General features: G+C 41.4%; 2 protein-coding genes across 5 annotated transcripts in view; one reads left to right on the top strand and one right to left on the bottom strand.

Moving 5' to 3' along the window:
* Nucleotides 1-909: 909 nt before the first annotated feature.
* On the bottom strand, nucleotides 910-16,297 carry LOC133345010 (NACHT, LRR and PYD domains-containing protein 1 homolog). Of its 2 annotated transcripts, none has more exons than XM_061555354.1 (9): nucleotides 16,141-16,297; nucleotides 13,835-13,922; nucleotides 11,936-12,064; nucleotides 11,355-11,456; nucleotides 9,506-9,637; nucleotides 7,333-8,986; nucleotides 5,709-5,792; nucleotides 3,522-3,605; nucleotides 910-2,021 (listed from the first exon to the last, which is right to left on the bottom strand). In XM_061555354.1, the coding sequence occupies exons 1-9, from the start codon at nucleotides 16,210-16,212 to the stop codon at nucleotides 1,901-1,903; spliced, it is 2,466 nt and encodes an 821-aa protein (XP_061411338.1). In that variant the 5' UTR covers nucleotides 16,213-16,297; the 3' UTR covers nucleotides 910-1,900. The 2 variants fall into 2 exon arrangements, with proteins under 2 accessions (XP_061411338.1, XP_061411339.1); XM_061555355.1 differs by lacking the exon at nucleotides 16,141-16,297 and adding an exon at nucleotides 14,096-14,738.
* Nucleotides 16,298-18,990: 2,693 nt separating this feature from the next.
* Nucleotides 18,991-19,782, top strand: part of VWA8 (von Willebrand factor A domain containing 8) — a 51,790-nt gene continuing 50,998 nt past the window's right edge. For all 3 annotated transcript variants that reach the window (XM_061555351.1, XM_061555352.1, XM_061555353.1), the window contains exon 1: nucleotides 18,991-19,164. In XM_061555351.1, the coding sequence (XP_061411335.1) occupies nucleotides 19,002-19,164 (163 nt within the window). In that variant the 5' untranslated portion in view covers nucleotides 18,991-19,001. The remainder of the gene's footprint in view (nucleotides 19,165-19,782) is intronic.

The following is a 19,782-nucleotide window of genomic DNA, read 5'->3' as shown; positions in this document are numbered from 1 at the left end:
CGCATCTACCGTGACGGGTCGTACAAGTAGTAATTGGGTGACTTGTCTGAAAGGTGGTCTCAATTGGATGATGCTCACCAAAAACATGTTTACAATAACCTTCAGCTTGTCTTAAAAGCTAGACATTGCGGAGTGTTTTCGGAAGTCAACTCTTGTACTGGACCTCCATACACAGCTTCAGTTTACTAGCCCTTTTTTATTAACGATTTCTGTGCAATGTGCTTTGAAAGCCCACTGAACATTGGCTGTAAAAACAGCACGAAACGGACAACGGGAAGGAAAGGCAGTTTGAGAGGGGGGGGGGGGGGGTACTTTTTGTGCGAATGTGAATCTTGTGTGCAAATTGTCCTAAATCAAATGATAGCCGAAACCTACTTGCTCTTCTACCGCAAACCACATTTTTCGAAGCTTGTGACCGCTAATCCTGAAATGGGTCCCCATACGGGGAAGGCTTCCCTCGAGTTCCGACTCGCACAACTGCAGTGTGGGAAACGCGTCTTGACACACGGCTGGGTTGTCTCGGTTTTGCGAATGCTCTGCCGTGGTTTTTCTTGGTGTACTTAACATAGGGAGGCGGTATTTGAGGTGCATTGGTATTAATTCGAGTCGAACTGCCAGCGTGTTTTTTAGTATTGCGTAAACATTTAAAGTGTTTTTAGACATGTACGTAAATGGATGATTGGAAGTTGTCAATGTAATTAATGTTGGAACCTAACGGATTGGTTTTCATATAATATATTGCAAATGTGGTGGTTTTTAAAGAACTGTTTTTTAAAGAATTTTACTTTTTAAAATACTAGTATAATTAAAATAAAATACTATTTTATCTTTCCAACGTTTTTCTTTTTGCTGACACGTGGCACCTTCTCTAGCACATCTGCCACTCAAGCACCATCACATTACTACTCATAAAATCGAACAATTTATTCCAATGCAAAAATACATGCATACCATCTGTACATTGGATTAACATTTAAAGTTAACTCAAAACGGATGGGTTTTGGCATGACGCGCAGCTTGATTTGGGGGTGATGTCTGATGGGCGACATTGGCAGATTGGCATGTTGAACTTTATTTCGCGCCGTACATAGCCAACGTTGATAATGGAGAATCCTCCTAAAAGGATAACCACTGGAGTCTGAGCGATGATATCCGTTGGTGTAGGTTGGCATTCGTCCAGCAATGGATTAGAATGGCTGTGGAGATTAATGAAAAATTATTACCTTTCACCACTGCTGTTAAGGTCTTGATGCTGCCACAGCTGAAAGGCACTGCTTTATTACTGCATTACACTAGCCAATCATTATTTAAAACCATTGATATGGTCCATGTTATCCGCATTTACCGTAAATACGTAGAAAAGGTAAATAATAAATAGATATACTGCTAATAGAATATACTGTCACCTGTTACAAAAACCTCGGTCAATAACACTACCTTTAATATATACAGCAAAAATATTATCTGGCACCGTAACATCCAGAATGCTCTTAACCAGCATCTCTCAGATGCCAAGACAAATCTTACTTTACGTTTCTGAAAAATATACAATAGCCATCTGGCCGCTCCCTTCCCGATAGATCTATTGTTTAAGGAAGCTTCAGGATGCTGCCGAATGGTGGTGTGGGCGGCCTCTTGCAAACATCCGCTATCCACACTTGTGATCGCGTTGTGCTGTATTGTAACTTGTTGAATATCTGGCCCATCCTGAATGAGTATCTCTAAAGAGTTATTGCTTATGTCTTCGTTAATTTATTTCTTGAAAAGGTTTATGGACTTGGAAAATTTGAACCAGAAGTATAACTCATAACCGGCACCCTCCATTCCCCATCAATGCCAGGTAATGCGTTTGTTGTAATAGTTGGTGTTTTAGGGCCCTGGCCCTTCGGAGGATGCACAATTAGACGTTATGGATAGCTTGATCGAGAGGATTGTCGTTCAATATTACGTCCACATTCTTGTTTATCTCCATTTGAAAAAAGAGATTCCTGAACGTGGCATCAAATTCGTTATTGCAGAGCCTGAAAGACAAATAATGGGAACAAGGTAAATAATTTCCTGGTATGACATTCCGACATGGGGATATAATGCAATTACTAAATTTTAATAGTCCATTATAATAATTGCAATTTGCAATGCACACAGTATTCGATCACTCTCAGAGTACCGTATTCTCCTGGAAAGCCAGAGTATGGCACATCAACACCCATGGAAAGGGAGTTTCACAACATTTGTGATTCACCAATCCTTGCCTCCACCGAAAACAGGCAAGTTCCACTACGCCCGGCTATATGAATATTACAAGCTAATAATCATATACACTTTAATATCATCAGCAATCGCCATCTATTTCTCGGCAGGATAACATTTTGGGCCAAAATGTTATAACACATCATAGGCCCTATGTAATGAGGAACCAATATATAAATTTCTAAAATGTTTAACTAACCTTGTGAGAAGTCACGAAAGCTTCAAATCAAGTTTGAACGACCTCTACGGGGAGGATTTAAGTCTGTTTTCTCTCTGTCTGTTAAATTTCACACTTAACTTCTAATTTAGCAAACTTTGGAGAACATAATCAACCAGGATATGCGTTAACTGTGTATTAGCCGACTCTGTGTTGCATTGCATTACATTTTCAAAAAATTGCCAAGCTTGTTTTCTCAAACTGCCTATTTGTCTTTCTAACATTTACCAGGGTCTAATAGGTTAATTTGCTCTTTCTCTCCCCTGGCCGCCACGGGGTGGATTTCCACACAGCTCTTATTGACATGCTAATTTCTCTGCTCCAGCAGACCCACCTCTCTCTCTGCCCCCCCACCCTCTATGTAAGGCCTCGACACAGAGGCGTTGGGTCTGTGTTTGTTGTCTCTCTGTCTCTGTGCTCTCTCTGCTTGTTTGTCTGTGTCTCCGTGTCTGTTTTGTCTCTCAAATTAGCAATCTTTGGAAGAACGTAATCAACCAGGTAAGGTGTTGACTGTTAGCCGACTTGTATTGCATTGTATTTCTAAGTTCACTCGGTTTGTTTTCTACCTGATGACGATTGCTTGTGTTGCAATCGAAACGTCGTATTCTATTATTTCTTTTCTTTTCTTTCTACGTGACTTTACCGAAAGAACCAGTCACGAAAGCTTCAAATCAAGTTTGTGAGAAGTGTTGTCAATTTTGTCTCTGGTCATAGTTTATTTCCGACCAAGCATAAGAACTTTGGACATGTGGAAATGTTCATCACATCTAATCTACTCCAATTTGATAAAAGTTAAGTGGCTTCCATTCTGACCTTGTAAGAGTCCACTATTAGGCATGTGCTATCATTTCACAAAGCAACTTCATCTGTTTTTGGAAGGCATAAGATTGCAGTGGCATGCCTCCAAAAAAGCATCCAGTTTTTTTTTATAACTGGTGTATGTGTAAGAAGCCCTATTGGAGATCATCAATCTCTGGTGAAATTGTCCCCAATAAAATGGAGGTAACAATCCAACATACAATTGATAAGTGCCAGTGTGTCACACAAAACATACCTGAGTGTCTTTACATTACTGTTGGCCATAACGATCTTCTGGAGAGCAGAGATTGATTCATTTGTCAGTTGGCAAGATTGCAAGCTGCAAAGAAAAAAGGTAATGTGCATTTATCTATTTATGGCAAAATATACATTAAAAAAGCAGTTATCGAGACAGTAAAAGTGGTGGAGCTTACAATGTGTAAGAAAGTCCACAGAAGATCTTCAGTTAAGCAAATTTTATGCCATTATCACTCACACATGCACTGGTGGGGAAGCCTCATTCAAAAAACCCCATACTCACGTCCTGCCCACTTTTTATTCTCTATTACCGAATCTCCTGGAAGGATTCCTAAGTTCTCACCCTTACCAATTACCTTTCTTCCTTATCTGCCCCCTGTCCGTCCTCCACTTCCATATCCCTTCCCCACGCTTTTCACTGTTTGAACCCCTCGGATTAACCCTCCGACAGCTAGTATACGGCAGTATTGATGATTTATTTAATAAACGGGGGCTTGGGTGATCCTTACAGATGTAGAGACATTGCGTGTGTGGAGACAGTGTGGGTGCAGGAACAGGACATGGCCAAGTGGTCACGAGGGGTAATTACGGAGGGGGAACCATCTGGGAAGTTCGGGAACGGGCTGGAGAGTTTGACAAAGGGGGCGATGCCGGGGGCGGAGTGAGGGCCACGCCGGAAATAACAAGTATAACCCGTAATAAGTATAACCCGTAATAAGTATAACCTGTAAAAACAAAGTTTTTCACTATAAATCCTTTATATGCGTGGTGGCGAGAGTCCTCTCGTCCTCTGGCTTGAGATGGCTGCCACCTATGGGTCAGATGATTGCATTGCACCATTAAGCAATTGGTAATTAAATATAATATTTTTGTCCTAAAAAGTGTAAAATTTTGGGAAACTTTTTCACGAACATTAATTGTCACGCACAACGAGTCTGTGTGGAAAATGTCAGCTCGATTGGATCACGGGAAGTGGGTTAAAAAACGACCGAAAGATTTGCACGGTCCTAAGCAAGCAAGCAAGTGAACTTAATATAAAGGATTTAAAAAGAGGCGAGAGGCAAGACTCGGGGCTGCCGTGGGATTGGGGTCTACTTGGCTTCACATCGTCGCTGTTTTCGCGTTGTCGCCACTTGCGTCCCATCCCTGGCCCAAGTTATCTGCACATTATCCCTGACCGAGTTATCTGTGTGAAGCGCCCTAAATAATAAGTAAAGAAACCTCGACAGTTCAAGTTTTCCGGGAGTCATTACACAAATGTAATAAAATAAAAATGTGGTGAATATTGTTACTTTTAATTTATAATTTTGGGTACAAGTAGAAATTACCAAATTGTTTTCACCAGATTTTCAGGGCACCAAAATATTACTCTTTGGTTCTTTCGGTAAAGTCACGTAGGTCGAAAAATAAATACAAAATCACGACGTTTCAATCGTCATCAGGTGAAAAGATACAGCAGTAGAACTGTTTAGCATTTGAACTGCTGTATCTTTTCACCTAATGACCGATTGCTTGTATACGATCGAAACGTCGTGATTTATTATTTATTTTTCTACCTACGTGACTTTACCGAAAGACCCAAAGAGAAATGGATCCCTGCAGTCACGAAAACTTCAAATCAACACATTCTTTACCAAGTTTAAGTTTGTAAATGCCCAGTAATACCAGCACAATCTGCAGTTACCAATGTTTAAGAAAATAATGTTGCCTTTTTTCCACAATTATATTCTGAACGTGTATTTGGCATGATGTTACATGGCAATGAGATTTATCTTCGTGTCCTCTCTCCAAAGAGTGTAACAGTAATGTCGTGTCAGAATTCCTCCTGGAAGGCGATGTCAGAATTTACTCTGAAGTCACATCAACAGGCCTCTTCTCCACATGTTTATATGCCACATTACAAAACTTTTCCTCCTCAAAGCTGGAATATATTGAATTGACAAAGCAAAGTTGACATTATATTTCTCTGTTCACATAACAGCAACTGAGTTGAGACCATTAACTCGTGACACTTAAGTACTGGCTTTAAAATCATCGGTGGCTGCTCCAAATGTACCACAGGATCTCGGCAGTGCTGGCCGAAAGCTCCTGAGCTACAGAGCCAAATCAAGTTATGTCATGTTTATATTTGAGATATACAAATAACATGTTGCTCATGACCAAGAATACATAACACAACACTCACTCTAACACCTCCAGATTTCCACATTCCTCCATCTCTTCTGCCAGAAACTTCAAATTGTCATCACCAAGTGGGTTGCCTAGGAGTCTAAAAAACACGTGAAAAAAGAATCCATGTAACACAGAAATATTGTAATACAATAACGTAAACATACAAAGATATGTATTGCTATATACACTATGCCACTAAAAAAACTTAAGTAAACCTTCAAATTACAAGCAATACAAATAAAGCGTTAACAAAACCTAACAATGTACATAAGATTAATAGTTTGTATTCATATTCCTTGGGTCTTTCGGTAAAGTCACGTAGATAGGTTCAAAGAAAATAACCAAAAACTACGACGTTTCGATCACAACACAAGCGATCGTCATCAGGAGGAAAAATGATTATTTTGCTTCTCAATGTAAAACAAGAATGTTAAGTCTATGCTTTAGCACAGTCCTGCTTGGAATGTATGGTAAATCCATAAACAGTACTGTAAAGTGTTTTATTTGCTGGTGAAAAACTGTACGACCTGGAGAAAAACCATGCATAGATAGGACAGCAGCCTAATTGATGGCTGCAGGTAACACAATATACTACATTTCATGATATAGCAACCCCAACTTATATGCTACACAGTTCTAGATACTGCATAAGGTCAACCTCCTCTTATCCAGGGGGCTATGAGGGGCATGCTGGTGCCAGATTATATCATCCACATTTATCCACAGAAATTGTTCATGAAATCCATGCAGCTATCAGTGGAGAAATGCAATCAGATTCAATTTGCTGTCACCTGTATTCGCTGCCACTTCGTCTTATCCGTGAGAAGGCACACGTAAAAAATATATTAATTTGGTGTTTACAGGAGATCACTTCCAGGTGACTCCTCTGTGGATAAGCAATCACACTATTTAATATAGCGCCCTTCACAACAATATTGTCACAAGGCAGATCGATTATATAACACATTTGCCACCACTTCCTAATCATCAGCCATGGACTGCCATGCAGTCAGCACTTCTCTGGAGCCGGCCTCCTGCAAAATGCACCCTGTAAGTTGTGCATAACAAGTTCACTTAAAGGGATTTCAAACCAGTTCTGTAAAATCTTCTTTCATGGACCGTTTTACATGTAAAATTATATTTCTAATGCTTTAAGACCCATTACACCCCATCAGAAACTACAAACATTTGTAAACATGGAATCAAGCAAGCAAGTGTACAATGAACAACAGAGTACTGTTGTATTATTCATTCGGCAGGTGAAGCAGGTTTCATTACACCTCCAAATTTCTGGGTAAATATTGTAATAAAAATTCAATACCCAACTCACTGAGATATGCGTTGCCCAGTTGTTGGCATTAAACTCAAGGGGTTGCTGACTCATCTGTACAAACTCTTGCGTGATCCCATCATATGTACAGCACTTTTTCAGGTAACCAAGTTTCACTCCACATGCCAAATTATCATTAATTGGTTAGACATTCGAATTTTTTAAATTATATAAACAGGTAAAGGTGCAGCCTTGCAATTCCTTGTGCATGTCACTCCTGACAAAAGGGCTCTTCACGAGAATGCGCTGTATACATGAAAGGTTATGCTGTATAATACATAATTAATATATTCAGTATTTTACTCACATCAATCTTTTGCAGTTCTTTACAGCAGGCACCAGTCTTTTTAGTTCACCAAAGTCGATGCCACATTTACTCAGATTGAGTGTGTCTATCGGTCTCTTGCGATTGCTCAAGAGATCGGAGAGCGCAACACAATCCATTGAAGAAATCTGCACCTCTGAAATGTCAATCTCTTCCACGCCACCTGTAATATCACGTGTGGCCTGTTCGTCTTGTAACTCAAATATACAATGCAAAATATGAATGATCTTTTTCTTGTCATATTTGTACTGACTGATGTCATTTTTCAACCAGTCAATTAATATTTTTTTATGAGTCAAATCTGGTGTATGAATGTAGTCACCAAGGTTTTCCAATGCTTTTTCGGATGCCAAGCCACATAAAAACAATTTAACCACATCGTAATGTCCATCATCACATGACTCCGTTCTTTGAATGAACTCTGAAATTGTTATTTTTGGGTCCGGCAGGTAAAAAGTCAATGCAGCAAAAAACTCTTGTATTGACTCGTGAAAAAATACGTAATTTGTTTTTATTAAAATGTCTTCAGATTTAAATATCTCACTCAAAAAAGTACCGTTCAGCTTTTGTGGGTTCACATTAAATTCTTGCAAATGTTTCTTCTCAAACTGTTGAGTGCATTTTTCAATTCCCCAAAATGCTATATTAGCAAGTGATGATATGGATTCATTGACATCGGTTTGTTTTCCTGTGTGATGATTAAGTAGCAAAAAAAGAAACTTTGATAATAGTTCAGTTGTGGTGCTTGACTTAAATAGTTTGAGAAAAATGTTGTCCTTGTTAAAATATGACTTGAATGTTAAAGCTATTATCCAGCAGAAGGCAGGGATGTAACAGAAATTGAACAAGCGATCACATTGTTGTACTCTCTCATAGATATCATTTTCTATGTTATCTTGTGGGAACATCTTTTCAAAGTATTCTTGTATTTCCTTTTTGTGAAATCCTACAATCTCAACGTATTTGTCGACCTTAACGAGATACAATTGGTCCAGCGAAACCTTTCGTGTTGTAAGTAAAATAGAAGCCCCTTTCAACAACTTTCCTTCTATCAGACCAGCAATTATTTCACTCACTTTACTTTTTTTATTTGGATCACTGCTGGATAAGTTAAAGTCAAGACGATCTCTGAACTCATCTAGCCCATCTAATACTATAATGATATCTCTTGCTGTCGGGAGGTCAGGAAACGTTTCGATACCTGAATGAATTTTTGCCAAAAGTTCTCTGAATGAAATATCATCAGTACAATTATTTATTTCTTTAAATCTTAAGAAGATCACGTGCTTAAAGGAGTTATGAAACAAATCTCCAGAAACAAAATCGTACACAATCTTTTGACAAAGAGTGGATTTTCCAATTCCGGGATCACCAGTGAGCACAACTAGGCGAGGCGTTAGCTCGAGAATTGGGTCAAACAATTGTTTATAATGCGTTGGTTTGTCTTCTATTGTGTGGGTGTGTTTCGTTTGCCTGGACATAAAATAATGCTCCTTGAGATACCTAACGTGATCAATTGGGAATAACAAAGGACACACGAATCTGTTTTCCAGGAGTATATGTTTTCCAAAGTTGTAGTCTGCAATGTACTCTGTCTTGTCTTTTAAGTATTCATTGTAACGTGTAAGATCATCATCTGCAATGGAACAGAAATATACAAATAAATATTTAGCAGTTAAAATTGTTATTTAACATTACATTTCAGTCAGTAAAATACTCCCAACAATCCCCAATTTTACCCAGAGCCCATTACAGATAATTTACACTTTCATTACGTCAAAACCTAAGGCGACACTGTGGTTGAAAGTTCAACATATTTAAGGAGCTCATTTCCAAATGGAATCTATAAACAAGTGGGAGCGCCATCGTTCGGGCTGGCCATTATCAGCAGCAGCGTGACTAGTATCATTTTTGGAAATGTTTGTTGTCCTTCCCCTGCAGCTCCAATGAGCACGGTTGACTATGTATGGTGCGAAAGAAGTTCAACATACATACATGATAATCAATTTGACACCCACGGATGAGGCACATAGCATAGGAGTGCAGATGAGAGGTTTCACTGCACAGTGTCTGCATATTACTTCATCTCATATAAACACAGCGCAGCATATACAATGACATTATACAATTGTGTTTTAATAAATGAAATTCTTACCATTCTGAACAGATGTGTAACGTGCACTGGTCCACCTAGATCTTTTCCTCTTTAAAAGAATATAAATTAAAATACTCACTGCCAAAATAATAACCACGATGATTAGGACAATTATGACAGCAGATGCATGCCCTGAGGAGAGAAGGTAAAAGTGAGGGTTTTTAACTTAAATAAAACATCCCCATGGTGTTGTCAGCAGACAGTGTGAAAGTACAATACAATAATAACACATGCCAACATTTATTAGCTGCCTTCATACCATTAGACCAATGTTATATTTACTGCAAAAAAGTCACAAATAAATGTATGCAAATGCTTGTGGAAAATATAATTGATGTTAAATGTTATACATGAACTTTGTTTGCTCATGTTTATTCCAAGATCAACTTTCTATATTTAGTTATTTTAACACTTCCGGAAGTTAATTTCCATTGTAAAATGATTGTTCCCATTAATATACATGCCTTTGTTTCTCCAATCCAGTTTTTTAGAATTTATATCACTGCAAAATAATGTTCGCTAAAACGTGTAGCCACGAGTCCATTTTTGATAAATTTAGGTAATTTCTTCATGTAATCTCAGTATATCTATTCAATCTCATTATCTTCCCAATGATCTTCGTGAACAATTTACATACAGTACAGTAAGAGACTAATGGCTGTTTAGTTCTTTAAATCAGTGTTATATTGCATATGTAGTGACATGGAATGGATCACTATGGCGCATAACGCTGGTTGCTGGCAGAGAGGGGATCTGCAGTTGTAGCAGCCCTGTCTGCCAACAGGTCACGTCATAGAGGGGGCACGTGAGGTAAAGCCCGGTAACCTTCGAGTAGGTTCTCGAAGGGGGGCGGGGCCGGGGGCGGAGTGAGGCCACGCTGGGTGGATAAAAGGGGACCCTGAGCGAAGGTTCGGGGCTGTTGTTGCAGTGGAACGCGTCGTGCTGCTGGAGTCTTCGTCACTGTCTTCACCTCCTCAGAGTTGTTAGTCAGGCAGCCTGCTAGCTGTCCTGACTCTAGTGTAGTTACTTCTTGTACCTGTGAAGTGCCTCCTACTACAAGTGTCTCTGAGTGACTCACTACACATATATATTATCAGAGCATGTTTGTTGTTTGCATGTTCACCACAAGTACGTGTGGTTAATGCAGACAAGATTCCTTGAAAAAGGGTTCTGTTTGGTGTTTTACATCTTGACACCTGTTTTATTTCCAGAAATGGTCAAACGTATTGTTATATTTTAATTCCCATGTAATCATTTCGTGAACAAGTCCACAAATATGATTTCACCAAGTGTTGTGTCTAGCCATAATGATTGATTCCACCTTTTCAGACTGTAACACGTCGAGTTTAATTCTTCTAGTCTGACATCTGAAACCTTTTCCTCTACATATAATACTGGGCAATATGATGTATTTTTCTTGAAAGATTAGCATGTAGAATATAGAATAAGATGTAAGATTATATCTTTCCTTTCCCAATAAGTGGTTATGTCACAGTGAAGGTACTGAATCACAGGAATGCATTATAACACCCAGTCACAATTAAAGTGAACAATTTGTGTATTCTACAGTAATTGTAATCACCTCTAATGCACTCAGCAACTTCATACTGGCCTACAGAACTAGAACACTGAGGCTGCGCTTTTAATTGTGTCAGCATGTGATGCAATAATGCATGGAGATACACCCTCTGATCATATATTTTTCTATAAAGAATTTGTATTTTTCATATTTATAATTACCATTTTAACATTTCTTCAGAAAGAACAATTTTAATTAGCCTTGTGGCTTTTGCAATTCGGTTACTTGTACAATCAGTTTACAGTAACCATGGTTATCATTATTGCTTACCAGTTGCCTCACAACGATTTGAAATATCATGGCGGTAGTAACCCTCCCTGCAGCGGCATATGGCGTCGCGTTTCAGATTACACGGCTGATCAACTTCTTCGTCTGCACAAAACCAAACGTAAAGTTACATCCACAATATTCAATACAGAATACATATTTCTTAGTTTTGCGCACCATTTCAGAGGTGATGGATATTTTACCATTAAATATATTTATTTTCTAACATTAATGGACTTTTTTGGCTCGGCTCTTTAATGGTTATGGCTTGATTCACCATTATAATGCCCATCAGCAACTGAATGCAATCTTTTCTGGAGGGTTGTTTAACTATGGGTCTACATGACAGACAAGGATTTCATGGGTGAACATACTCTGGACTAAATCAGGATTTTCCAACACCAATTTACACAATATATAATAACGTCGTGATTTGAAATGCAGAAGCATGCATCTACCTAAGACTAGAAGGGTAGTATAGTCTTTACATGGTGACCAAAACTAAATATACGTGATATTAGAATGCAATTTCAAAGTTAAAATAACTATTAAAATACATGTAATGTTACATATGAAGTAATTACTGGCGTCACAGAGGCTGCACTCGTTGCACTTTGTCGCATTGTTGACTTTATCCATGTAGTGTCCATTACTACATTGTCTGCAGAATGAATCCCCTTCATTAGAAGAGCAATCAAACATCTTGTACTGCCCTGGAATAAACCAGCACAAATACACTCGATTTGCATCCATGAACCATGTTATGCTTATATTATTACATCACAAATAAGTTACGTGAGGAGTGCGTTCTGATGTTCTGACCGCCGGCCCAACCATTCCAATTCAAAACAACAAATGCACTTAAATATTGTAGTAAACATTCACTTTAAGTCTTTCTAACAAAAATATAAACAAGTTAACACCAATTTTATTGTATTTTATATTTCACAAAGTAAAAAAAGTGCAATGTTCATTAAAGGTGATACCCTAAAAACAGAACGTGTGTGTCTAGTAGATATAAACTAAATTATTTGGATTCTACCTGGTAAGGCCAACTGAGCTATCTAGCTCTTTTTCAGAAGTGACCTGGTCACAAATTATAGCTCAACGAAGTGGCTTATCACGTGGAAATGTATCGGAGCCAAATATTCTAAACGTATGTTGATTCTAAATGTAAAAGGAAAAACTGGAGGACCCGGAGACAAATCCACACGACTATGGAGAGAACATGAAAACTCCAAATCTACATCAGGCGTCGGGGTTGAGATCGAACCCATGTCCTACTGCGTACCAGGCAAAGTAGTTAACATCTCGCCACTGTGGCATTTCAAAATAACTTTTAAGAATTTTCATTTCCAAACTTAAAACGTTTCTTAGACAGTGAGGATGAATCTTAATCATATATCTACAAGCTAAGAACTATTTATATCTCATTTAAACCAACTAATATAACTTTAACATTTTCTATAAACGCATTAAACCAAAATGGCTGGACTTGCAAACACATGATAATGCTTTCCCAATAATGTGGAAACTTCCACGCATATGTGGAGCCAAATTGTGTAGGACAACTCAGGGCACAACCGAGGTATGATATTAAAGATGATTTTAATCCATGGGATGGGACCAATTTGTCATAATTTGCAAATCAGCCCTGGAGAAGCCTAAAACACCTACTCTTTGTGTTTTTTCGGTAAAGTCACGTAGACCGAAGCTTGTGTTGCCTCCGAAACGTCGTGATTAAATTTATTTTAATTTTTTACCTACGCAAGGAGTATGAATCCTTGCAGTCACGAAAACTTCAAACCTAAAACACCTGTTTAATGCATAGAGGTCACCCATCCAACCACCATCTCGATTCAACCAGGTGATTTGAATGAATACGTAAAGATACAATATAACTCATTTGGTCTGTCATTTTCTTAGCAGTAAATACTATGATTCACAGGGGTCAAGAGAACTGGACTTCTTCCCATTACTGTATTATCAGATCCCTGTGAATTTGCCGATAGATGAGATGAACCAAAAATAATCCTTATTTGTGGCTGTAAGATTCCAGCTGCCATCTCTTGTTGTGTGGAAGTGGCCTATTAAAGTTATTTCTAAACTACAATACAGCAGTTCTCTAATATCATATAACAGGAACTGTTCCTTACCATAATGTGGTTACTGTAATTCATTGCTATATATACTTGTTTTGAGAAATCCATGATAAAAAACATTTCCTATCCGACGACATGGGAAAGGTATAGAATTAAAGTAAATGTTCATAAAGTTCCGTTTTATTGATACAAATACTCAATTGTACAACAAACGAGGTAGTCTAGGTATACCATAATCGAATCAGCCAATAATGTACTGGGTTACGTGGCACAGAAGATATACAAAAACAACAAATGCAATGTGACTGTGAGGTTTGGACTGGCTGAAAACCTGTGTAACCTGTGTGGGAATTGTAACTATGCAAAAGTTGCATTGTTTACCTTCACTGCACATGAAACAGCAAATTCCAGTCGTTGATTCGTACATTGTCTCAGAGCAACCTTCCACTTGTTTGTCAAACAGAAAAATCTGAAATGGGAGTAAAAACAAGTTTCATCCCCTCAAATAAATCATTCATCTTTCACAGACTCCCCCCCCCCCCTTCATAGACCTGGGGGCAGAGGGATCTAAAACTGGTGGTAGAGATGGATACAAAGTGGGATGATGTTGGGGGTCAAAGTCTACGAGGGGAAATGATTGACCTTGCTCAAATGGAACAGCGCACAACGGGGTGGTGTTGATGATTCTGTTGTCGGAAGCATCCACAAGTACCCGAGCCGTGTTCCCCAGCACAGTGTTCTCCATCCTCGAGAGAAATTGTCTCGCTCGGCGTCAGACTGAGCGTCACCTCATTCAAGCAGATTTAGCTGAACACATCTTAATAGATATATAGGGGACAGCAGAGCTTGGGCAATTGCTGTGCGCAAGCACAGCTGACGTATCCGCATGTTTGCTTTTTAGAGGTAGTTTTGATGACAGGTTTAAGTGTAAAGGACGACGCTTAATTTCACATGCGCAGTAGGCTTCATCGGATTGACAAGGTCTGTGGAATATTAATGTACTTGCTGATCGAATACATTATTATAAGGTGGCACTCATTACACACAAAGCGCTTAGCCACAACAGCCACATCGAACAAAGACAGCGGTCGTCGCATCGCGCACGCTTTCAGACGCGCTTCTGCGGCCGTCTGGAACGCTCTTCCTTCCAACATTAGGGAGCCACCGGAGCGTTATCGCCTTTTAAATCTAGATTGAAAACTCATTCCTTTAGAACTGCTTTTTCTGTTTAGTTTGTCGTCCGTCCTCCGGTGAGCACGGTCCTCTGCATTCCCACCCGCCGTGTGACCTCCGATTTATCACGGTTGGCTACGTACAGGTGCGAAACACATTCCTGCGGAGGGAGCTGGTAGGAACGTTGGGTTGCTCGGTCAATGGCCAGGGTCAACGGCGGCGTGGTGTATTCCGCAAATATGCCCGACTGTGAGGGCGGGCACAAGCCGGCGTGAGTAGGTTAAACGTTGAGTTTTATAAGGGCACCACGGGGTAACCAGCCCCCCCACCCTCCCCACCCAGCCCCTCCCCACCCTTCCCACCCAGCCCCCCCCCTCCCCACCCAGCCCCACACTCCCCACCCAGCCCCTCCCTCCTCACCCAGCCCCTCCCTGCACGACGGACACAATAATCCCCTGTGAGCTGGTGTAACCAGGAGGTTCCTACCAGTAAAAAGTTCAACATACATACACACGTAGTGCACTTCCATTTCAAATTATACAAGCAGCCCTTCGTCACTGCTGGGTGAAGGTCACCCCCACATAGCTGCGGGTCATCGGGGTTGTGGGCAGTAATGTTGGTAACTGTGGGTTGAAGTGGGGGGAGGGACCACTTGAGACGACACTCGCCACTGACGTTAGCCGTGGCTGGGATCGCAGCTCCGTGCACAAGTTAGCAGCGCCCGAGCTCGGGCTGAACGATTCATCGATTTCAAATCGAAATTTGATACAATGCGATTAACAAATCGCAAAGGCTGCGATTTTTTGCGATTTTAAAAGTTCAATTGCTTTCTCATTGGAATTGTTTTATTTTTTATTATAACTTTATACTCTTTAGTTCTTTCGGTAAAGTCACGTAGGTAGAAAAAAATATAATAAAAGATCACAACGTTTCGATCGCAATACAAGCGCTCGTCCTCGGGCGGAAATTTCGTGATATATTATTTTATTTTTTCTACCTACGTGACTTTACCGAAAGAACCAAAGAGTATGGATTCCTGCAGTCACGAAAGCTTCAAATTAAGATATTAGAACTTTATTTATTTAACTTAACAATTGTTCTATGCTTGATTGTTCTATTTCAATCTAAACATTTTAATAAATACATGTTGGAAGGAATTCATATCTTTTCAGTTCTCATCCTTGCATTAGAATACATAGAGAGCAGTTGATATTTTGATGGTATCGTGCGGTAATGCTCCATCACATGTTTTAAATCCATTACACCGTGAATATTGAACTGAAGCTTGACTTTAAAATGTTTAATCTGAAAATCTGTCAGAAAAATCGCAATTAGAGCGCAGAGACCACGGCGAGGTCCCCCTCCACAGCACAACGGAAGCTGTCGCGAAACGAAACCAGTGAGGTGCGCACGCAAACTTCCCCAAAACGGCGTGCGCGCACATTCTTCTTAATTGTTGTAGCTGAAAACGCACGGACTGTTGTTGTTGCTTGTCGCAATGGGTCGACACTCACTGAGATCAGTAGCAGAACGACTCGAACGGCGACGACGGCTTGACGCCGCGTGCGTTTTGACGGGGCAATCATTTTTGGACAAGGTAAAGACGGCGTCAATCTGGTGCAGGAAGTGCAGCAAACTCGTAAACAACCCAGGTGACTTTGACCCAGGATACGATAACGCCAGCACGGATGTTTGGGTGGAGTTATTGCACTCCGTGCTGTGGGGTGGAGAGGAGGAGGAGGCGTTTACAACTATCGGTTAAATAAACTCTTTAAAAAAGTGTTTTAAAGTGCACTAACAAGTAAATAACTCGATTGGGCAACGGGAAGTGGACGATATCCTGATTACAAGAGACACGTTGCGCCTGCTTCTTGGGCGAGGCTATTCCAGAGTTTAAGGACCGTGGCGTTTTTGACCTACACAAATAAATGTTTAATCAATAAGCCCAGAACCGGCCCTAGACCTTTGGGGGCCCTAAGCAAAATTTGGTTGGAGGCCCCTTTGATGTATGATTTTTTTCACCCACTAGCTAGCAGTGACTCTAGGGGGCCCTCTGCTGGCCACGGGGCCCGTTGCAATTGCAAGGGTCGCTTAGTGGCTGGGCCGGCTCTGAATAAGCCGTCCATACAAAATGTGAATTGCTTTAAAAGAGCCAATTAATTGATTAATTGATGCCTGATTTTGATACAGGCATGCATTGTCACCGGATCTGAGTACGTGTGCAAAATGTGGAATTGATTGGACAACGGGAAGTGGACGAAATTTTGATTACAAGATTTGACCCAGACAAACAGAGGGATCAAGTTAAGTAAAACCGTTGAAAAAAAGACGCTTCAGGATGATATACCTGTCAACCCCGGATTACAGACCAATTCAGACCTTATTGGTCACCCCGTGCCCCTTATGAATTTCAACGTTCATCCTACAAAGTCCTATCACAAGGGAGAAACCCATACAAATAGACAAATAGAGAAATCTACATCATTAGACCTCCTTTGCAGTACCAAAATATAATAATAGTGGTTTTCCCATTTTTCTGGCAACAAAACTGAAACCTTTTTACAAGGAATCATGTGTGCATTAACACAATACTTGCGGTCAAAATTAAAACAACGCCTGTTGGCGTCCTCTGGTCTAGCACCAATTGAGACGAGGCTCAAAAGAAAGCCGTCTCTGGTGTGGACCAATCAGTTTCAAGGACAATACATAAATTATCAGAGTATTGTTTATTTTGTTTGCATTTGACTGCATGTATTGTGGTTAATGTAAACATGATTCCTTGCAAAAGGTGTCAGTTTTGTTGCCAGAAAAAATGTGAAAACCCCTATTATTAAAATATAAAAATGTGTTTGCCCATATTGAAACGGCTGTGCGCCGTATGGACCTGAAAACTCAATTCCCGTGTACAAGAATACGGGGTATAAACCGTATGGGTTGACAGCTATGGGATAATGAGAGTTTAGCGCTGTCGTTCTGCGTTCCTTCAAATGGAGGAAGGGCCAAACAACACCGACTCCTGAAGCCCTCTCGTGGCTGCCAGACCTCGACATTGTCATTTAGCCCCTGTAAAGTTGCCGCAATACGCAAGAAGAGAAACCGCCAAGAGTCCAGAATAAACTTGCAAGCGGTGTGGATTGTGTCATCAGTTGATGAAGAGTAGACTGTGTATGATAACAGTGGGAGTGGAACAAACTTCAAACCCCAAACCCAGGTCAACCAACTGGATGTTCATATAAGTGAGGAAACGCAAACTATAAATATAATAGAAATGAATAAGATGGGGAGGAAATGTTTAATTGAACAAAACAAATAGCAAATTGATCATTGATGGTACACCAAACGTGTTTACGTTTCTAGAGTCACGGAACTCAAAAGGGCATTTAGCGAAGTGTTTCGAATTTTTTTATTTTTTTATCTAGGGGCCGTCCATAAATGACGTCACGCGAATTTGGACGATTTTTGACCCCCTCCCCCGTCGTCACACGACGTCACAAAAAGTCAGACCCCCCCCCCCTCAAATATGACGTCACAAAGCTCTGCCCCCCCCCCAAATAAAACATGCTTCAAATCGCTTTACACTATTATCATTGTAGTGCGTATTTAATGTGGCGCTGCACTCTGATGTTGTAGGAGAAAACATTTATAAAAAATTCTATTTTACTAAGTAGAACGTGTTGTCTATATTTATTCAAAGTGTAAATGTGTCGTAACCCTTCACCACTCGACACAGCCAGTACGGGGCCGTCCATAAATGACGTCACGCACCTGGGGGGGGGGGGTCAGACATTTGTGACGATGTGTGACGAAGGGGGGGGGGGGTGAGAAATATGACGTCACATAAAAATGCGCAACTTTAAATATAGACAACACGTTCTACTTAGTAAAATAGACTTTTTAACAAATGTGTTCTCCTACATCAGAGTGCAGCGCAACATTAAATACGCACTACAATGACAATAGTTTAAAGCGATTTGAAGCATGTTTTATTTTCAAAATGGAAATATGATTTTTGTTTGGGGGGGCAGAGCTTTGTGACGTCATATTTGAGGGGGGGGGGGGTCTGACTCTTTGTGACGTCGTGTGACGAGTGGGGGTAAAAAAAATCGTACAAAATCGCGTGACGTCATTTATGGACGGTGCCCCTAAGGCTTGGTCACGGAAACAACTCGCCAATTAGTTAACCACTTCAGCCCAGCGGTGTGTTGGAGAGCAAACCCACAACATGTACACGTTGACGTCTAATCGCTTTATAACGTGCAGTGCAACATTGAACTAAACAAGATGGAGGGCACGCCGACAAGTCCCAGAATGCCTCGCACCAGCCCGGAAGCATTGCCCCATTGGTTGGTTGCGGTCACGTGTGCCGGCCCACCGCATGAAGCCGGCGTGTGCATCAGCATCATCATCAGCAGCAGTAACAACAAGAGGCGCCATGCAGCAGCAGCCGCACGCCGCGCTGCGCCGCGTGCGGCTCCTTGCCGGGGCCATGGCGGGGCCCCGAGCCGTCGCTCGCCGCGCGCTCTGCGCAGCCTCCTCAGGTGCCCAGGGGCCCCGGCTCCGCCGTGCGGCGGTGGCGAGAGCCGTGGGTGGCTGGGTGGGTGGGTGGCGAGAGCCGTGGGTGGCTGGCTGGGTGGGTGGCGAGAGCCGTGGGTGGCTGGCTGGGTGGGTGGCGAGAGCCGTGGGTGGCTGGGTGGGTGGGTGGCGAGAGCCGTGGGTGGCTGGGTGGGTGGGTGGCGAGAGCCGTGGGTGGCTGGCTGGGTGGGTGGCGCGAGTCGTTGAAGCTTCTTCGGGACCGAGTGGCGTCATGAGCGGTCGCGGCTCCCGCAAGTAGCTGCGTCCTTGGTTGGTGTCGCGTCTCGAGTCTCGAGGCGTCTCCGCGGCGACTTGTCGCCGGAGCCGAGTGTCCGCGGAGCTCCCAGTCGCGAGCTGTGAACCGCGTTGTTGTGAACTTCTCCGCCAGCCAATCGGCGCAGCGCTTCGCGAGTCACGTGGCCGGGCAGCCGGGTGTTTGAGCACGTGGGTGACCTTGGGCGCAGTGCTGTCGTTGGGGCTCGTTAACACTGGTGGAGCTGATTGACACGTGGAGTGGAGCACGTTGACACTTGTAGTGGAGCACGTTGACACGTGGAGTGGAGCTCTGTGACACTTGTAGTGGA

The sequence above is a fragment of the Lethenteron reissneri genome, chromosome 21, assembly GCF_015708825.2.
Source record: "Lethenteron reissneri isolate LAM-NWPU_2019-01 chromosome 21, ASM1570882v1, whole genome shotgun sequence".
NCBI classification, from domain to species: domain Eukaryota; kingdom Metazoa; phylum Chordata; class Hyperoartia; order Petromyzontiformes; family Petromyzontidae; genus Lethenteron; species Lethenteron reissneri.
The sequence above is the reverse complement of the archived record's forward strand: the minus strand, read 5'-3'. Positions and strand labels throughout refer to the sequence as shown.

Excerpts from the sequence above, each read along its gene's own strand:
- LOC133345010 (XM_061555354.1), bottom strand. The coding sequence starts at position 16,212 with ATGATTGCCCCGTCAAAACGCACGCGGCGTCAAGCCGTCGTCGCCGTT. Across the intron at positions 13,923-16,140 it reads TCGTTCTGCTACTGATCTCA|ATTTTTCTGTTTGACAAACA; the intron begins GTGAGTGTCGAC and ends CTCCCATTTCAG. Across the intron at positions 12,065-13,834 it reads CTGTTTCATGTGCAGTGAAG|GGCAGTACAAGATGTTTGAT; the intron begins GTAAACAATGCA and ends GGTTTATTCCAG.